The sequence below is a fragment of the Phaenicophaeus curvirostris genome, chromosome 10 (assembly GCF_032191515.1).
Source record: "Phaenicophaeus curvirostris isolate KB17595 chromosome 10, BPBGC_Pcur_1.0, whole genome shotgun sequence".
Taxonomy (NCBI): Eukaryota; Metazoa; Chordata; class Aves; order Cuculiformes; family Cuculidae; genus Phaenicophaeus; species Phaenicophaeus curvirostris.
In genome coordinates, this window is record NC_091401.1 from 11,844,049 (window position 1) to 11,865,371 (window position 21,323).

The window sequence follows — 21,323 nt, forward strand, 5'->3', positions numbered from 1 at the left end:
GCATAAACCAAAGCTTAAGAAATTCCTGACAGTCACATGCTTACTAATCTACTCCTGTCTGCAACAGCCAGGTAGTTACACTGAGCTTACACATTCCTGGAGTAAGGACAGTCTTTGTTCTACACACCTTGTCTACCAACACGGAGACCTTATTTGTGACTATGACTCTCAGACACCATCACTAAGGTTATTGTGGTAGAGCCTAGTGCCCAACATTAAGCAAGTTTTAGATCCAGTGGCTATCACAAGCCTTATGAAAGGTGATGGTTAAACATAAGGAGTAGTTAAGTTCCTTTAAGGGAACAGATTTACAGGCAAAAATAGAAGCTAACATCCAAAGCAATAAATAGTGTATAAAGAATCCAGATCAGAACCCCATGGGACTCTGACTACAGAGCAAAGGGCACAGGACTGTTCCCATGCCATGAACACACATTTTGAATGAAGAAAAATATCAAGTATCAAAAAGGAATAACTGTGATCTTGGCTCCAGCAGTACAGAGACAGAGATCTTGGAGGCATTGCACTGGATGAAGGGTAACACTTGGCATTTACACACAAGGAGAAGAAAACTATTGCCACCATCCCCTGAATTGTTCCATTTTCTGCTAGTCTACATCCAAAATACACAATAAACTTACAAAACTTTTGAAAATTAGAGAAAAAAGGAGGGACAGAAAAAGCCATACCAGAGTGGCAATTATCACAGTAGTTAGATATTCGTTTTGAACAGGAATTTGGGACTGCATCTCCCCTGAGAGCTTTAACCAGCAGCCCAGGATGATCTCTTTTTACCGTTTGGCTCAGAGAGCAGGTACGATAGATGTTGATTGTTTCATAGCAAAACTTTCTACGTTACTAGAACCACAAAAGTAGTATCACTAGAGTTTGACGCTAGTTTCAGATTGTGATTTGTCAAGGAGCGCATCTAGCAGAGATTTACAGCACTGAGCAATTATATGGGTTTGCACTCTGTAGCAGATACAAATTCTCTTACTGGCACACTTTTTTTGGGGGGTACCATTTCTGTAGTAGGCAAACTGGATTAAAAAGATGCTTCAGTCTACAGAGTTCTCCATCTACCTGCAATGACTGTATTTCTTTCATATAATGGAAATTTAAAAAAGACTGCTGTGATCAGATACAGAACAGTGGATCTTGATTTATAGGTGCTCATTTTTCAGCAGCAGAATTCATTAAATGCAGCAGTCAGGAACCCAGCCCTGCTACGATGCCCACAAGTGCTTACTGACTGCTTTGAACACTTGTACATTATTGCTGGAGAAAAAGGCAACTTTGAGCTGAGAATAATAGAAAAGTACAGATGCTTTGTTTATGCTCACAGAGTAGCGTAGTGTTCATAGGCTTTCAGATGCACATTTGCCAACCAAAGCATGATAACACCAATTCACTGGGAAAGTACTTTCTCTAGGTGCCTTCAAAAATACTTATAGTCATAATAGTAAAAATTTACCCTGCGTGCATTCATTAATTACACAATGAACACAATGCTTACAGGACCTATGGTATGATTTATATACACAAATAAGGCTAGAGACATTAAGAACTGGGTTTGTGATATTTAGTGGACCCACTATGGAGTTATTCCTTAACACAGGGATGATCTAAGCCATTGCATGGAATAATTTGAGATTTAGCTGGTGAAGTTGGTATAAGTCTCCTCCCTCCCTCCCTCCCTCCCTCCCTAACGCCAGCTGATGAGGTGCAAGACCGTGTGTTGTGCTGGGATGGCAGCTGGCAGTACAGCCACCCTTCTGCAAGCACGCAAGTTCCAGCAAGGAACAAGGTTTACAATGGTTTCTGCACAATGTTCTTGCAATTATGTGATGCGGTACTTATGATTCCAGCCAGCAGAGAAATTAAAAACCCAGCATATCAAAACTACTCTTCCATGGGCTCACTGAGTGGGGCTGAGTTGTGTGCACCTGGTCTCAGCCTCCCTCTCAAAATACGAATGTAACCTGCCTGTCCAGAACAATAACGTGATACAAACTGCAGACAGCCCTGACTTTTGATGCAGAACTGAGCTGCCTGAAGTGTCATACTGCTTGTCCACCTCAGCCCAGTCCCACTAGGCTGCAGGGTGGCTGGCAGCCTGCTTTGCATTCCCAGCTCTAGGAAAAATAAAGCTTTTTCTAATCCTTTTGGATTTTCCAAACTGTTCATTTTAAACAGTCGTTAAAGTGCATTTTCACCCAGGACTTCTCTGGCACAGACCCAAATGAAGAGGGTATTTTCTTGTGTTTTGCTGAACATAAGTAGTGTGCATTGTACCTATTTCTCAGATCATCTGGAAAGAAATACAACAAAAACCCACCCAGTTGCATATTTAAAATAGAACTTCTACGTTTTATTTCCCTACCTACATTAATACATTAGAAAACTATGCTGGAAAAATCCTGATCTCTTGCTTTCCAGACTCAGCAAAGCTTGGATTTCCATTTCCTTCAAACAGCTCCCTTTGTGGGGTCAAACCAAAAATAAGAGGCAGCCCACCCAATCCATCACTACTTCGAGTTTGCTGCTCTCCTCTGGCCAGTGCAGACACACTGCAGGAGGGAAGGTGCCAAAAGCACATAATTTCAAAGTTTAAATGTAGGTAGGACCTATCCATACTACCCATACAGCTTCCCCCAAAAATTTAGCATGCATGGATCAAGTCTGAAAAGTTATAAAAGTTATGGCTACAAATTGGAGAGGGGCAGATTTAGACTAGACACTACGAAGCAATTCTTCATGATGAGGGTGTTATAGGTGATACTGGCACAGGTTCCCCAGGGAACTTGTGAATGCTGCCTCCCTAGAAGTGTCCGAGGTCAGGTTGGATGAGGCTTTGAGCATCCTGATGCAGTGGGAGGTGGCCCTACCCATGCCAGGGGAGTTGGAACTGCATGGTCTTCAAGGTCCCTTCCAACTCAACCCATTCTGTGATTCTATAAAATGTTTATTACCTAGCAAGGAAATCTTAATGACCATCACCTGTTCAGTGGTAAATGTCCAGCAGCCTCTAACACACACAGAGCAGGAATAATCCAAGCTAGCTTTCCACAACTGACAGAGGTAGTTAAATTAGAATGATAAATTAGTAAGTTACCCAAGATAAAAGATGTGCAGCTCTACATAGGCACTGAAGGTTCAGCTAGGTGAATGCTCTCTGTAGGCACCTCTCTTTATATAATCCATGGGGAATCTTTATTGTACCCCTGATTTAGACATCTCAGAGGTAGGTAGGATAGATCTCAGCTAAAGAATACATTTGGTCCTTCTACAAGTCTCTCATTATTTAGCTACCTGAATTCAAACTTAAGGAGCTAATTTGTCCCTAAATTTTTTTCCTTTTAAAAACACATACTCCAATAAAATAGATTAACTTCATTTGGTGCAAGACAATAGTTACAAGGTCAAGTCCATTCTGTGAATGGAAGGCCTTTTCACTTTGCTATACTATATTCAGATACATCATAAAATAAGTAAAAGCTCTCCTTAGTTTTGGAAAGTAATGATTATTTTGTCCATCACGAGGGCCTTCTGTGACATGTTCGCTGATGGGGTCATACGGGGGAAAAAAATGATGTTTTAGCTTGCTGGGGGCTCAGACAGATCCCAAGCGATGAACCCAGCTGCTTTTTTTTTTTTTTTTGAGAAAAATAAGCCAGAAAAAATGTCGGTGTTGATTATGACGTATTTTTTAGTTTTTTCTTCATTTCTTCAATGCAAGTTGAAACTCCTTAATTCATAGCTGTCTGCACACCTTCATTCCCTCCTCTGAGTTATTCCATCTAATCTCAGCATGGTGTCTGGGTTTCACTTTGATCATCACTGTAAAGTTTTAATCTTCTTTCCTTGCTTAAATTGGAGCTCAGTATTACTGCCTGGTCCTCCCCACAAGGAGACACCAAATGTTAAGAGCATGCAAACCCTCAGAATTAAGACATTATACCTCAAGGAGGCAACAGCAAAGAGCAGTGCTGTTTTCCCACTGAAATGCAAGTAACAGGCATCAGGAAGAGAGGCTGCACATTTGCAGATAAAGTACACAGTTTGGTGGAAATCCATCTGAAAATGGGCTCTGCTTTGCAGAAAAACTGAGACACTACATTGTAACTATCAGGAGTTTTGTCTTCAAAGAGTGTATTTTTCTTCAGATTGTTGATCTTTGATATAATCATGCACTGCTGTGCTGCTATGAAGCTTATTACCTGTGATTTTCCAAAAGCTGTCTCCATCTTAATGAAAACAAACTTTACATTGCAGAATTCATTTGCAGCAAGAGATCTAGAGAGAATTATATTGGCACCTTTTTTCTTAAAATGGAAGCCAAGATTTTTTTTGGCATGCTGCAAACAATTTTGGAGGAGCCTGGCAGGGACCGAGGGATGATTTTATGTACATTAAAAATATGGATGCAAGATACTCTGCTCTCCAGCAGAGGGACTTCCACAGTGCAGATTGGTTGAAATGCTTTCTTCTTTTGTGACAGACCCCCTCAGTGCATACATATCCTGTAAGTGACAGGGCTTTTGGAGTCCATTGATAGAGTGTAATCCTTTATTAAGGAGAATGTTAGGATGCAGGGAAACATCACTGTATCACAGTGATACCTGTGACTCCAAATCCTGCTTGCTCTACACAAATAAACAATTCTGTTCACTGAGGGGGATCCCCTGAGATGACTGACCATTTATCACTGCAGGGTGAAACACCCAACCATGACTGCTACAGAAGTCTCAGGCACCAGCACAGAGGCTCCAGCAACATGGGTGATGAGCTCTTCATCGAGGCGTCCTTGGACAATGTTTATTCTGCTTTATAATTCTACTTTATAACTCACAAGATGTTAACTTCAACTGTTCTCTGTCCACTTGCATGGCTACAAATGACTGGTCTTGTTTTCATCTCCATATAAAGACCAAACTCGGATGCACTTCCACTGTTTCTAATTTTATTTACACACTTCTTATCGCTAAGATATAACTTATTGCACTTTCTAGAATATTTTTCCATTCTGAATAAGCTCCTGCTAACACCAGAGAACCCTTACAAGGCACTGCATTCTATGCTATCTAGAACAGTTCTCTGCCATTTACACTCTTTTCTTTAGGATATTCATGTTAAGATATGTATTGAGGAATCATTTCTATATGCCACTTCTGTAGGTCAAATATATTCTATATTTCTGCCATATTACAGGTCCTTGACTTCCTCTGATACTTCCTTAATTTCTTAAACTTGTCCTTATGCATTCAATAACTTCAGTTCCAAGATAAACTTACGTTTCTCTTTCAGTTTAATTCCAGTCAATTCATGACTTGGTCCAAGGTTACTTCCTGCAAATATCTCTTTCAAAATGCCTTCACCATTTACCAGAACCAAGTACAGAAAGAGTGGCCTGCTCTCTGCCTGGCTCAGCATGTTTGTGACTGCTGGCTGCCACTACACTGCAGAATTTTCAAGCGTTCTCCATCAGAGACCAGCCACATAATTAATCTCTACTTGAAAGCCCTTTCTTTTTATTTGTAAGAGATCACTATAATGCTTCAATACAAAACAATTCATCAATACACCATAAATATGTTCTGTGATTATAAACTGGCTAATCCTCACAATTCCTACACCAATAAACAAATAAGAGAATAAGGTGTAGGGGAGTTAAATGTCAATACTTACACAGCTAGCCAATATTTGATTGAAATTATAGGTTTGGTTTCTTTAGATCAGAGCTACTTTTAATTACTAAGAATCCTCGTCACTTCCATGAGTGATTCTGTATTAAAAATTGTGGGTCTGAGAGTTCAGTTGCAAAACTGATTTCCTCCCCCAGGTTAAACATTTCCATAACCATCAGTTTGGGATCCATGAAGATTTGAGAAAAAAAGATTCACAGTAACCTGCCCTTTCCCAGATGTATTCCTTGGTCTTGTATCCCTGTACAGATGTTACCTGTGCCCATCTCAGCAACAAAGAGGTGTATAACTGGATGCATCCTCTTAATATTTTTGAAAGTCTAACAACTGATTACAATATGGTTAAGGAAACCAGTATCAATATAATCAATTGCCACAGCACACAAAAATAAACACCCTTTATGCCACAAATCTGTCAGATTCACAATGGGCAAACAACTCAGCCATTTGCAAACACATTTCAGCCATCATAGATTTTTTGCACATTAAGATAGAACAGGCATATAAAGAAGAAAATCAAAGTAATGTTTTGTATCTGCCTTAGAGATATTGAGACTTTTGACAGTTCTCTGGGATCAGGGTCAAATCCACATCTTTAAAAAATAATGCCATCATAATAAGTGACAAGTTAATAGATGGACAGCAAGAGATTGACAGCTTGAGGGGAAGACAGACTTATAGGGAGAGAAAGCTTTTATCATTTTCTGTTTTTTTTCATGAAGCCATGTCCATACCATACATTATTCAATTAACAAGATCACGCTCTACAGTCACTTGAAAATTCCTCTTATCATCTTTGTTCCTTTCTTCTGTATGAAGTGAGGTGGATTTTTCCTCCACAGTTTCAGTGAACCCTGTCTGCAGCTTCTAAGAGGCTCATGATCTCCTCTGTAACATCAGCTTCTGCTTTCAGAGCTTATTGTTTAGTTCTTAATATAAACTAAAAGAATAAAATCCCTTCAAAACACCCCAGGTGCCTTTGCCACTCAGTAACCAGCAAAGTGTCATGTCTGCTATAACCCATTTAATAAAAAATTGTACACTACATGAGCAGTAGGAACCTCCAAACCTTTGGAAGTACAATTACCCTAATTCCTTCTTAAAAGAAGGAACACTTGACTTGGTGTATTAATGGGCTGTCATTTCAAATCTCCACTACGGATTTGATTTTCTTACGTAAAATATGCTTTAGAAATGTTCAAGGTTCTCTTAGGCCTTGCATAAAGCAGGGCTCAGAAGTAACACAACAGCTTCAGTTTTGCAGGTTAAAGAATTTTAACCTATATGGACAAATATAGCCTTTCTAACAAGTAGTTGACTCTCTGGATTGAGTAAATCAGTCTTACTCTTTTGGTGTCTACTTTGGTCAAGGCCTTCTAGAAGCAACTCACCAAGCTACAAACAAATTAAACATGATTATCGCAAAGCAGTCCTCAGGGAGTTTTCCACTCAAATCTCATTGAAATTCAATAGGATTATGGGGACTAATTCCCTGAAAGCCAATTGAAAATTCACTGCCATAAGGGTGTTTGTGTGTGCACATACATATATGTGTGTGCACATGTACACATATACATTCATATCTGCACACATAGACAGTGATGTTTAGTCCCATACACATACCCAAATGCTTTGAGCTTGACGGAAAGCATCCACACGATGTTTAAGTCAAACATCTCTCAATTGCTACTCTCAGCAGTTAGTTCTGTCAAACTAATAATACAGGTCTGTGCAGCAAAATGATACAATATCAGTATTAGCATATAAAATAAAGGTAAGTATAGGTTTCCTATGTCTTTATTTCTTTTTTCATTTCCTTGCTGTTGGAGAAATTTGCCAAACCCAAACACTTTCATTCCTTTCTCAAGAGTCTGTGTGGCATTTTTGGTTTTGATGAGGATAAAGAAGTGTCTTTAAGATACAAGGAGATGGCACCTCTTTGATTTGATTTTTGTTTCCTAACAATATAGACTAAGTATAACTAGAGTAGACTATTTAATAGTTTTGTAAGAATTACATGGCCTACAGGTGAAGAGAGCCTAGCTGCCTTAACTAAACAAAACAACTTGCTGTAAGAGCAGTTTTCAGGACAGTGATAAATCACAGTGTAATACAATCATGCATTAAGCTCAAAACAAATATGAGACTGGCACAAGTATTAAAGTACAACTGGGCAGAAGTCAGGTATGTACAAGTCATTGACAAACATTGGTGCAAGTGCTTTAGACAAGACATTTAAAAGAAACTTACATAAAAACATAGATTAAATTTATCAAAGTTTGATAAATTTTAAAGACGGCAAAAAAGTACAGAAAACATGAAAAAATAAAAAACCCAGCCAATTCATACAGTAGTTTTACTACATTTATATTACAGAATGAAGACAGAAAAGGATACAAGGAATTAAGAGCAAAGAAATTTCTGCTGGCAGTGGCCAGTGGAATTTCATTGCCCATGAGAGATGCGCACACACAGATGCACGCGCACACACACAGAAAATAAAGACAAAACCCAAAAAAAACTGTTTACTGTAACAAATGACAGACACAGAGGTGAGAAACATTCGGCATGTTGCAGCACATGAAGTCATTCACGATTGGCTAACGATGGTACCTGGCTCGGCTGAAGGTCACTGGCTTGCCTGAGCGGAGTAACGGATGGAGGAGGCACACCTGATGTGGACGCAGACCGACCTAATCTGCAGCTTGCTTTAGGCTCTGTGAAGGAAGAAAGAAGCAAATGCATCAGTGAACAGGAGGTGGGTTACTGCTGCAGTAAAGTGAAGAGTGGTGGACCCAGGATTCCCTTGAAACAGAGTCTCCAAGCCTACTTTCTAGTTAAAGTCTTGGGCATTTGGCTGAATCATGAACAGAAGCTGAGATCGGAAGAAAGGGTAGTAAGGCAAAATCCATCCTGTGTCCTGGCCTCTTTCCTCTCCTCTAGCATCTCTGAAGCTGAAGTATAGAACATAAAACATCAGGCAGAGGGGAAGCATATAAAGGAAACCTTGTTACCCTCCACCTCGTGCCTTTTTCTGCTCCTCATAAAGTACAGCAATAGTTAAGGGAGTTACAGCAGCTTCTGGCTTCATTTCTTCGTCCCAGAGCTGAGGATGATGATAGCTCAAGGACTGTGCTGAGGGAAAAAATGAAATGTCAGAAAATAGAGTATATAAAAGTGGTGAGGAAGCTGTCATACCTGGAGATTTGGAATGACAATAAAAATACTTTGAAATCTGATGCTAATGGCAGTAAGTTGAGAGATAGAAAGTAGGAAGAAAGGGAATACCAAAACAACAGTGGCAAATTCTGAAGTCAGTTCCCCAGCATCAAGGCAACTACAGAAATAGAGATTGCCTTGAGAGAAAGCTCTATTCCAGAGAAGAGCTGCACAGAATTTACAGTCATTTTGTTTTCCTTCTGCTGTGGTACACCAAGGCATGTCTCAGAAGGGTCCCCACTGATTTCCAGTGCAGGTTACCACTGTTTACACACTGATACAAAGGTGACCGTGCAGCTCAGGAGGCCTGGATAAAGGTTTTTTGTCTAAAGCATGATGATATTAGTGTGCTACCCCAGTGTTCAACACCCTGCATCTTGTCTAGAAGAAACAGTCTTTTCTTAGGAAAAGGGTCTGCCTGTTTCTGCCCCCCATATATATTCGCCCCTACATTTCCTCATGCTGAGGAAACATCTCTTAGACCTTGAATTTTGGCTTAGATGGATGTGTTCGTTCTCCTCATGCTTCATAAGCCTTCATTCCAATCCTGCACATTTCTATTTAGTGGGCAAACACTGAGGCCAAGGACAGTTGCACTAAGCAGACACCCTTTGTACCATAATAGGCTCTCAATTTTAAGATTGAGAGTACTGCTTTACTAAGAAGAACCCATAATAATACCATGCCTCCTTTCAATGAGTTTAAAGAATTCCTCCTATTCGATCTCATGCCTTCAAGAAGAGAGGAAGGACCTATGCCTCGTGCAGTTCTGGTTCAGCAAGTTTGCCTTTGAAGCACAGGTTTTCTCACATATCTTTGGCTTGTGACTCTTTGAAATGTATTCTCTTATACCGCATTCACACTGCTGCTTTGTCTGTGTTTGTTTTATATTAATATACTAGAGATCTATTTCATGGATCTATTTAATGGATCTCTAGGATCATCACTATCCACTGGTTGGGCCATTGTTTGAAAGGAATAAGATGTCCGTCAATAGCACGTCCTTAAGGTCACTTGGCTTATCTTGGAAACTTAAGGACAGCTGATACATTTTGCCACCTACCAGCAATGTGCTGAAATGTGTTCTTCCAATCTCACAGATGCTTTTTCATTGTCACCTTAAATTATTATTTTCCATGGATTTCAAAATTCAATAGATTCTTGAGACCAGCTATCCACTTAAGCTGGAGCACTTAGGCCAATGAAAGTATCTGTATGGGTGAATATTCATCAACTAAATATTAATAGCTTGGTTAACATCCAGCTGGCTGAGCAGCAAAAATATTTATGCCCTTCAAGGAATGCATTATTCAATTCACTCATTCCTAGTCAGTCTGCAAACACAACACGAGTCAACACGGCAATAAGCACGCAGAAAGGTGCAGCCTGATCTCCCCCATAGCCTTGCATTTTTGCACAGAATCTATTGGTTTTGCTTTTATTTGGACTTGGGCAGTTATTCTGAAAGTTTGATTAGATTTGTTTTTGTTCTAATGTCACACTGTCTCTGTGCGTGATTTCTGACTATTTCTTCCAGTAATATAGATATAATAATGGATCTTACATCTGTTCCCTCCTGGAATTTTGCTGGGGTTTTCAGAGAGGACAAGGACTGGGGTGGGTGTTTTTTTTGTTGGTTTTCCCCTCTGCTAAATAGAGAGTCTAGTTTTGCTGTGACAAGCAGAATCAGACACCCAGCATGTAAAATCTCCAAGGCACTGCCTGTCTTTGCTTCTGAGTTGTTTGCTTTGCTTTGCTTTGGGAAAGCAGAGAGAAGTATCATAATTTCCAATTTGGATATATATGCAACAACAGGAGATTACCATCTCCTTGCCAAAGAGACTCCTTTCATCTAGCATCAAAGAAATAAACCCTATCACACACAGATGAAATATTAGTTCCTTTATCTTCCTGTAGTATATGTTAAAGTATTAAGGAAACCATTGTTATTTCCATAGCGATCCTCACCAAAAGAGGTTTCAGATGTGGCTTCATCTAGTGTTTTGGATTTTTTAAGTTCAGGAAGTTGGGTTATGCAGTGAAAAGGAAATGTTGGGGAGTGGGAGGTTAATAACCATTACATTGCTCTCAGCGGGAATATTTTTAGACCAAATAAATATTCTGTTCTACTGTAATTAGTGCTCTGGTTAACATCATCAGACTACTGTAACGATAAAGCATCCATAAGTGGCCTGTTGCATACACAATGGCCAACCCACTGCTCTGTATTCTGCAATGTTATTTTTCAGCCCTGGATGGTTTATTTACTGTACTGAGGCTAACTGGATTAAGATCACTTCAAAATAACAACAATCATTTCAAATAATAACTTCTGCTTTGGGCTATTAAAAAGTACTGAGACATCTTCTTGTGTAATTACATCCACTGCCCAGTCGCTTTCAGTATCTTTATGTCTTGGTTTTCATGTTTTAAACTGTCATTATAGCCTGACTGAAAGGCTTTCATATTGACATTTATTCTGGTTCTGGAATGAAAATGGGTTTTCCTAGTTACTGCTGAGAATCTTGAAAGAAGAACAACTTCTGCCAGCAAATCTCAGGGAAAGTTTCTAGTATTTAATTCACATTTATCTCATGTGGACAATATTGAGACATCTCAGTATTAACATCTGAAACAAGTAGTCTTGAGACTTCTTGAGAAGTCCCCCTTTGTGACAGTAATGCATGGTGTGGAGCGCAGTTTTATCAGCCTGCCTGATAAGCACAAGGGGAAGGCTCCGTAAATACCTGTCCTGTGAGGAGGACCCATGCTCAGGGTCCATGATAATGCAAAGCTGAAACACATCTAGCTCCATACTGATGAAGTTAGCATGCATGCCATCCCTGCACCGTGCTTCACTTCAACATGCAGGTGGATCCTCTGGTTCTAAATCAAACCTGCCCTGAAGAGGGTTCCACAGCCTCCACCCCAGACACAGGACCCTCTTTGCTACCACAGCCAGGGGCGTTTTGACACAGCTTTAAGTCACTCTGACACTGACAAGGGCTAACAGACTACTGCCAAGCTAGAGAACCCGTAGACAGGAGTCTAAGTGCTTTACTGGACTGAGGCCAGGGGATGCAGTGCACTTGAGTAACCATTAGAGATGCCTGTTGCAATCAATGGGCAGCATGAGGTTTGAATTCAGCAGGTTGTTCAGGGTAGCTAGAGTGCTGTAGAACATATCTCGTTATGGTATGCACAAAGAAGTTCATAAGATTAAGTTTCTATTTTTAACTGATGAAACTTTGCTGATGTTGTTTTGCACAGCTTCCAATGACGCAGTCCTCACACTGAGCCATCCTACCAAAACTGTGCTGCTCTCAGAGTGCCTAAACCACCTCCAGGAGACAGGTGCAGTGTAATGCTTGTGGGGGACGGCAGGTCAGCTGTGTCTCAGTCCCTTGTTGTGTCACTCACAGCAGCTACAATGTGCCCAACAAGGCAAGTGGCTGGGACCACCGCCACCTCAGCAGGAAGGAAACCCATGCGTGTAGGCGGCTGCAATGAGACCTGCAGTACTGGACTGTCAGGTTTGAGATGAATCCTTACAATGCCACTAGTTTTACACACAGATTTAAGCAAGCAGACAGCCCCAAAGGACTGTATTAATGATGAAAATTTTAGGAGAGAGTATCCAACAAAGAAATACAGGCTTTCCTGTCATAAATGCGATTGCCTTAAAATTGTGCACTTAATTATGTATTTAAGCACTAACATAAGTGACCTGTTTTCCAAAAGTGCAAATGCTGTCATCATAACTAGAGATGTAGAGGCTTGGTTGGTTGCATTTGGGGCAAGGTGTGTTGTTAGATTGTGCTCAAGGAGCAGAGTGCTGAAATAGGACAAGATTTTATAGAAATATTTTTGATCAGTTTTATACCAATATGCTGTGGTTTTCTATGCTCTCCAGAAATACAACAGCTCTGCATGATTTTTATTTTTGGCTCTTAATGGCAAGGGTTCTTTTATTTGTCCAAGGAAGGCTTCATTCTGCCTACCCTAATCTTAATTCAAAAAATACTCTGGCTGTCACTTACACTGGAGAAGCTTCTTATCCTGTTACAGTCTCTTCTTTGCACATGAAAAGAGAAATATTGCTTATTTGCTACAGCTGCCAAGAAACACATTTTGAATTAAACAAGGCAATGTGACAGGCTGAGAGTAATCACATGCAAAAAAAAAAAAAAAGGAAAAAATAAAGAAGAAAACGTGCATAACGGAAAAACAAATCACACCTACTATCATCATACTGTCCTGGCCATGCTGGTCTCCTAAAACAAAATGAGTAAGCTGAAACTTAACTTGAAATTATGAAACCTCATGATGGAATAAACTCTAGTATTCTGTCACTTTTAAAAAGTGTATAGGACTTCACCTGCAGAAGCTACTTAGTGGTGCAATAGCATGGCAGCATGTCAAATGGAACTGCCTTCACTAAGGGAGCAGTGAACCGGTGGACTTATTCTGTTACCAGATATCCATAGGTCAAATGCTTAGCAGGTCCCAAAACTAAGTCATGTAATGAGAAAAAATCTGTCTATATTAGATGGGATATGGTTTAATATAAGATTTGTTTTGAGTTGTCATTTCTCGAGTCTATTTCTGTGACTGAGGCAAAGGCATAAGGAATAATCATATCATACTGGCAGGGCTTTTTCCTTAAAATTTCTTGCTATTTTTCTCTGAAGCTTTGGCATGGGCTTCTGTCAAGCTTAGGGCTCTGGATCAAAATGGCAATTGTGCATTGTTCCACACAGCTGTAACACCCCTGCTGCAGAGAGTAGTGTGCACTTTGATAGCCAGTCCCTTTGACGGTGTAATCCTGGACCCTGGAAATGACACACCTTGCTCATGGTGCCCTTAGTGTACAGCTCCTAGTGCTGCTCACTTTACTTTAGGCGACAGGTGCTACTAGGGAGGGCTTGTGTACAGAGAACATGGATGAGAAGCGTAGACAAAGTCTGGAAAAATCACATCACGAGGCTGGACCTCACTGGGCAAGCTGCCCAGTAACATATACCTGCAGGTTAATGTTGCTTTCACTTGGAGAATTCTTGCAGATTTAGTAGCACAGTGACACTCTGATATTGCCTGTGAGGAGAAATTTTAGGCGTTGGTGGGAGTACTCAGTTGTCAGAATGAAGCAGCCTAGCTAGCATGAACCAGCACTTTGGTGCTACTCCCTTCTTGTACCAATGATTGTGTCTTTCACCTTGAGCTTCACAGGCACTGCTCCATTCCCAAAGAGCTTGAACTTAGCTATTCATGACTTTTGCAAATGCTAGCCAGTAATTCCAATGAAGGGTGGGCATTTACTCCCTTCCTTATTATCTACAATGTTTTCAGCTAGGATACCAATGAGCTGGCTGAGTGACAAGCTGATGGCGATATAAAACCAGGACACAACAACAGAGTGGAAGATCTTGAGACTTAAAAGGTGGCGCAATGCCTGTCTCTAGCAGCAGGTGGCAATGCAAAATGCTTCATGGTTGCAGTTACAAAAAAAGAAGCGACATTCCAGAAAATACTCTTCTAAGCTCCTGTAGTGAAGTTATCACAGCTTTCTGTTTCACAGATCTCATTTTGCTGTACACTACAATTGTGCCGACTTTCCTGAATACCAGCATGACCCCAAATCACATCCATAGCTTTCTGTAAGAAATGATAGGATGCCATGAAACAGAAAGTAGTCTCAACAAATCATATGACAGGTAAGAAAGCAATCAGGCATTAGACACAGATATCCATGTGCACCTAACAGCCAGAGTCATTCGAACAAAATACCCAGAAAGGTCAAGATTCAATTTGGAGATGGCTTATTCCCCCTCGGAGCTTCCTAGCAGTTACAGAGATGAGGAAAACCCACAAAACCCCCCTGTACTCTCACTCAGGTATTTGCTTGGACCATGCCACTTCCTACTTAACCCGTGCCTCAGCAGAGCTGCCTGTTGAGCACACTTGAGATGTCCTTTCACATCCTTTCTGCTTTACAGCAGAGCAATTCAGCTCCATTTTCTTCAAATTATTCAAACACTGCCCTAATAACTGCCTGTACCAGTGTGAACTGGAAGGCAAACAGCAAACTGTAGTGTTTCAAGGACATGGCGGAACAAAAAAAAGTAGCCTTTTTTTTCTCCTACCTACAATGTTGGAAAGAAAGTAACAGCAACGACAACTGTGCTGGGGACAGACCTGATTGTATTTGGCCCTGTAGTAAATCTAAATTCTAAATTCCTAATACAGAATTAGTTGACTCCAGAAACTGTTTGTAACTATACAGATATATTAAATCTCTCTTCTTGCATTCTGATTCAGCCCTAATTTAATGCAAAGAATGAATTGTTACAGTTCATGTACAAGTTCATTGTGGAGAACTGTGTACACCATTTTGAGTGCAATGCCCCACCGATTAAAGGTAAAACATGTTGCTCGGGCAACAGCTACAGACACAGGGGAAAAAATATTCTCGGCAGATGAGAGGCAATATTCATCAAATGAAATGTCAGAAAAACAGCAGGGAAAGAAAAAATCATAATTAGCTCTCAGGTTTTAATCATAAAAAGGAGTAAAAATTCAACGAATAAAATATTTCCACAATTTTTCTTTGACAGTCCTAGCTATGTAAGACAAAGTCACAGCCAGCTAAATCAAGACATGATTCAACAACTATTAGAGTTTACTGATGCCAAATGAAGATTGAGGCCAGCATGTTTTGTCTGCTTTTGGAGAACAACCAGCTCTTTAAAATAAAACTAATGTAGGAAGGCTGGACAGAAATGCTATATTTTGCTAAGAACTTACTCTTTAATTTTCAATTCTCTTCCATGCTGCTCCATACTGTCAACTCACAGAACTGAGAAGGCTGGTACACACTTCTGGTCTAATTATCAGACATCCTGATCTGGTACCTTTAAACCCACTCTTTTACCTGCATTAACACAGATGATGCTCTGACACACAGGGACTAGAATTCTTAACAAAGCTATGAACTAGTCTGGAAGATTCCTACCTACCATGATCCTTTGTCAGAAAACTCAGCAAAAGGCAGTAACATTCAAATAACCCCTGCTAGAGTCACAAGATGTGCAGAAAAGTCAATTTTACTGCCCCAGGCAAGACTGTCTGGGGGTCTGTTATAAGAAAAGCTGGACTAGAAGATCACTGCAAATGATAAAGTAAAACCTACTCAAGTTATATAGTGAGTTTCAGGTGTCATTTCCAGCAATAAAGTGTAAACATGAGTCCTATTATCACAGAGGGAAGCAATGCCCTGGGCAAGGGGCGAGCATCTCTACTAGCTCAGCACTGCAAAGATTCATCTGTGCCACTGACTGCCCAGCAGATCTCTTTTGCAGGAATAATTTCTTGTCTGAGTAGCTCATTCATGGTCTTATGCTTTCTGAACACTGACCATGACCAGTACTTGATATGCCAACTGTTTTGAAGTGAATATTTTTTACAATCCAACGAATAAGCGCTGAAGTTACTCTTTAAAGTGAACTGTCAGATCTCAAAAAGCAGTGATGTAGTGCTTTTATCAGAGCTACACATATCTTTCTATCATGTCCATTCATGTATAAGTTCTGTTTGTTTTAGTCCAGTTATAAACAAGGCTGCATTATTTTTCATGGTTTATGACAATGCACTATTCTTTATGTATAAAATTTGATGAATTGAGTGTATAGGTATGAATTTGAGACTTCTGAAAACCATAGTCACTCTTCTAGATATTTATGTGCAAGCATAAATCAAAGGCTGCCTTTGTGCTTTCACTGTGTGTATCAATAAGACAGACCTGTTTCTGCACAGTATGTTTTTGTTACTGTGTTACCTGAATTTATGAACTTCCCTCCAAGGTGCCATCCCAGGGGTGTGTTTGACATAGCGTCCTGTTTCAATATCAAGTGGAATTCCTTGCTTCTTTTACAATACATGAACTGCATGTTTACATGCTTATATTACCTGGCACCACAGAGCACAAGCAGAGAGCACAACACTAGTGCAGCAGTTAATGAGCAGATTCTAGAAGACGTTTGGAAGTCTAAAGAATTCAGATGCTTATCAACATCTGTGTATCTTTAGAGATGCTTCAGCTCGCAAGAAGATTCATGAGATCTTTCCTGCTCTGCTACTTGACATACCTGAGCTATTGCTTCCAGCCAGCATGGTTGGACTGACAGAGGATCTCCCCAGCCTGGTGGACACCATAGGTGGGCCTGGCGTTCCATCCCATTCCTGAGCTTTCCCTGGCTCCCTGGAGGAAGCTGTTCCATGATGGCCTCCCCTCTCTTTGTTTTCCAGCTTTGGTAGTGGTTCAGTGCTGTGACTTCTGATCTTCAACTCGTCCAGTGGTTCTACAAAACACACAAATGCACATTTTGTTATAGAATGTCTGCTAATTACCCACATCATATAATAATCCATATGTATATCTCTAAAGGGCAATTTATATCCCAATTTTACTGTCTAGGACTAAATCCTATACGTTATGTAGATTTCCATACACTTTTAAATTATTAAAACCATACCCAATGCAGCAGATGGATAAAATGTAGCTTTTCTGTGACAATATATACCAGGAAAATTTTTTTTAAAAATGCTGTCCTACCTATGTTTTTATTAACAATTTATGGAAATACTTAAATTCTTTTCAGCTTTCATTTCATTGGGAACAAGTCTTTCTTCAGGCACTTTCTAAGGCAGGTCTCTCCTAAGGCAATATTTTGCAAACAACATACATGTACTCCTCATAAGCTCTAATAAAAATCACAAATCATACAACCCACAAAACTGCCCAGTGTTAATATTGTGGGTATGCTCAGCACCATAATTTAAAATTTCACTTGGTTGCAAAATCCTTGGAGTCAGGAAAAGACTTTTTGCTTGCAACACCATGAATCAATATAAGGAGAAGAAATTCAAAAACCACTGTAATGATTTCTCAAGTTAAGCAGTGATTTCTGCTTTATTCATTGCTGGTCATTTTCTGTTTGTTTTGGTTTTGGTTTTTTTTTTCTTGAGACTCATTTCTTTTCTTGCAAGCTGAGCAATGCAATGGAGCAGCAATTCCTTCATGAACTTTCCATCTGTAGCTGTAAATACTTCATATGAAAAACTAAATACAGAAGAAACATTAAATTGCTTTTAGTTGTAGCAATTACTGTGCAAGTCAGTTATTCAAGGTTTGCTGTACTGTTTGGATCCTTTTAGCAAGAAAAAAACCCCATATATCCCTCTAAGTTTGAATTTTATACCTCATATCTAAGCTCAAAGACATCCATATGTGATACTCGCAGTTCTAGTCATTCAGGTTTATAAGTCAAACTCCCGATGTACCTTAATTTCTGTATGTATCGACAGTCCTGGAATTCACATTCAACAGAGATGGGCAATCTTCCCTTGAGCTCTACATCAAAATATTTTTGTGGCTACAAGATTTAGGAGAGCCAGGTAAAGGGAAAATGCCAGCAGCCTTTCACAGGCATGAGATGACAGCAGCTCCCCATGGACCCATGTGGAATAGAAATGGCTGCATAAGACTGCCAGAGACACAATGGCAAAATTAGCCTTAGCAGCCCCTTCCTCTCTTCATAATCCTCCATGGTGAGGAACTTGGACTATCTAACAGGGATTGCCACTCAGATGATACACTTCCAGAAAAAGAACCACATTCAAAGCACTTTCATTTGTCTGTGGCTCAGAAAACTACACTCTGTTTACACTTGCCACAGAAACAGTGGAAGAGACAATATTAGATACTGTCCAGAGGAGGTCACAAAGATGATCAGAGGGCTGGAGCACATCTGCTATGAGGACAGGCTGGGACAGTTGGGGTTGTTCAGCCTGGAGAAGAGAAGGCTCTGGAGAGACATTAGAGCAGTCTTCCAGTACCTGAAGGGGGCTCCAGGAAAGCTGGGGAGGGACTTTTTACAAGGTCATTTAGTGACAGAACAAGGGGGAATGGCTTTAAGAAGGGGGGAGATTTAGATTAGCTATTAGGAAGAAATTCTTCAATAGGAGTATGGTGCAACACTGGCACAAGTTGTCCAAGGAAGTTGTGGCTGCTCCATCCCTGGAGGTGTTCAAGGCCAGGTGGGATGGGGCTTTGAGCAGCCTGATCCAGTGGAAGGCGCCCCTACCCAGGGCAGGGGGTTGGAACTGGATGATCTTTAAGGTCTCTTTCAACACAAACCATTCTATGATTCTATGATATGGGATGGTAGAGACCTCACCTAAGCACAACACTAACAAGATCACACAACATTTTGACTTTGAGTTCTTTGCGCACTAGTCTGCAGAATAACTTGATGAGCAACAACACAGTCACCTAGGAGTTTCCTTGAAGAAATGTCATGTAGGAATCATGCAAAAATATCTGACTTGATATGCAGTCCCATAAGTAATCGTTAATGTATTTCAAGAATTACTATCTGCTAATTGTAAAAATTAACATTAAGGATATCATACTAGGACCTACTCAGAGCACTAGCACTCCGTAAGAAAATGATAAAACAACCTCAATTTAGCAAATCCTATAAACAGTTTTCAGTGACATTTTATGACACAGACAAAAAAAAAAAATCAAACCTCTGCCTTGAACGTCCAGGTCACTTACCTAATTTAATATATGCAAAAAAAGACATTGTACTGAAAACCCAAACAGTTTGTTTTTCCTAGTTGGTAACCCCAGCAGGGTACAAGGTTGAAGAACAGTCTGTATCACTATAACAAGACATCTGCCTTTCAGGAACCTTTGCTGCAAAATGTCTGTAGCACAACTCTGTCTGTGACTGCATAGAGAAACTCGTAAATACAAAAAGCCATGCAAAAAGATACAGAGCCCAAATTATAACCAGATTGGAACTGTTTCAGTTATCAACAAAAACACTCTTGCATTTTTTTTTCTGAGCATTGATCTATCAAGAATATTGTATTTTTTCACAAAACAGATACATGCAATCATACCTGAATTTTTCCTTTACACCAGTAAATGCACTTCTTTAAGATACTACTTATCTGAGAAAAGGAAAGATATGATCAGTTTAAAAATGCTCTGGAAATGCTCACCTCTTTTCCACCAATAGAGGATGCTGTCTAGATTGCAGCTCTTCCTTTCCAGCAAAACACAGAGTGCCAAAAGACTAGAATATGCTTTAAAAAAAGACAGAATCTGGCCCTACAAGTGCCCCACTAACTTCATGCATCATTGAATAGATTTACTTTGCTATATCACGCAGCTGCTACTGGAAGTGCTGTGATTACCTTAGTGCAAACCTTCTCTGTGTGTGCCTCATTGACACTACTTGAACACCACTCCTTGAAATTTCACTAGCTCCTGCTGCTAGCCCTTAGTCGCAGTGGAAACACGCTGGTGGAGTGCAGAGCTAAGGATTTATCCACTTCAGTTTACTTAACAGAGAAGTATTTGTACTTGTTCCCTGATAAAAATGATTTGTGCATTCTTAGTTTTATTATCAGCTGAATCGAAGTACAACAGTTTTCTGCTACCAGCTGGAAACTATGGAAATGTTCAGACTAAATAAAGATTTGGCTTACAGTCGACTTCTTTATAAGGTGTAGAAAATCAGTTTTCAGCTGGCTGTCTAGACTTCATAAATTTGCATTCCACTATCCTTTCTTGGGGATTTTCGGTTCTCAGTTTATCTGAAAAGTAATATATCCTAAAAATGAAAAGCAGATTGAATCAGCCCATAATGTCATGCAACCCATCACAAAGCCCAAATCATTATTATTTGGTGATCGCTATCAGTAACATTGATATACAGTCAAAAAACCAACATGTCAGTGGTTTATATAGTTTGCTATAATTACTTTCGTCTTCACTTGTGAATACCTAAAAAATAATGAAAAAAAAAATGCATCACTTTTGCTCAAGTAATTTGGGGAGGATTTTATAATAACTTCAGCTTCCTTAACAACTATTAATGGGCACCAGGCTCCAATTCAATGCCAACAAAATCACTGTGCTAGTTCTTGCTTGACTGGAAGAGTACCTCATTTCTAGCATGCCCAGGATAGCTCCAGAAACACAGAATGCTCCCCTTCCAGGTCACAGCACATTACTGGGACCTTTTGGTGACTGTCCCAGTCACTGGATGTTTTTATACTGTCGACTGCTCCCTGCTGCAAATGCAGCTCCATGGAGCAGGGACAGTGGCACAAATTATTGTATCTCATAAAAGCACCTTCGTTGTGCCATGGTTTTGCTCCTGCAGGCAGGCACAAGGCATTGCCAGAAAGCAGGACATGCGTGTAGCTGCTGGCTACGGTCACCTATGGGGTGGTCACCTTATCATCGACTGAAAATCAAACCAGTATATTTTAAATAGGGCAACCCTTTATAAAAGCTACAGCAAGATTTATACAGCCACTTTA

The 21,323-nt window shown here is 40.0% G+C and overlaps 1 protein-coding gene across 4 annotated transcripts in view; it reads right to left on the reverse strand.

Moving 5' to 3' along the window:
• NYAP2 (neuronal tyrosine-phosphorylated phosphoinositide-3-kinase adaptor 2) overlaps positions 1-21,323 on the reverse strand; it is a 149,997-nt gene that overhangs the window by 16,136 nt on the left and 112,538 nt on the right. For all 4 annotated transcript variants that reach the window (XM_069864535.1, XM_069864534.1, XM_069864533.1 and 1 more), the window contains 2 exons: positions 17,069-17,281; positions 8,319-8,422 (listed from right to left, as the gene is read on the reverse strand). In XM_069864535.1, coding sequence (XP_069720636.1) covers positions 8,319-8,422; positions 17,069-17,281 — 317 coding nt within the window. The remainder of the gene's footprint in view (positions 1-8,318; positions 8,423-17,068; positions 17,282-21,323) is intronic.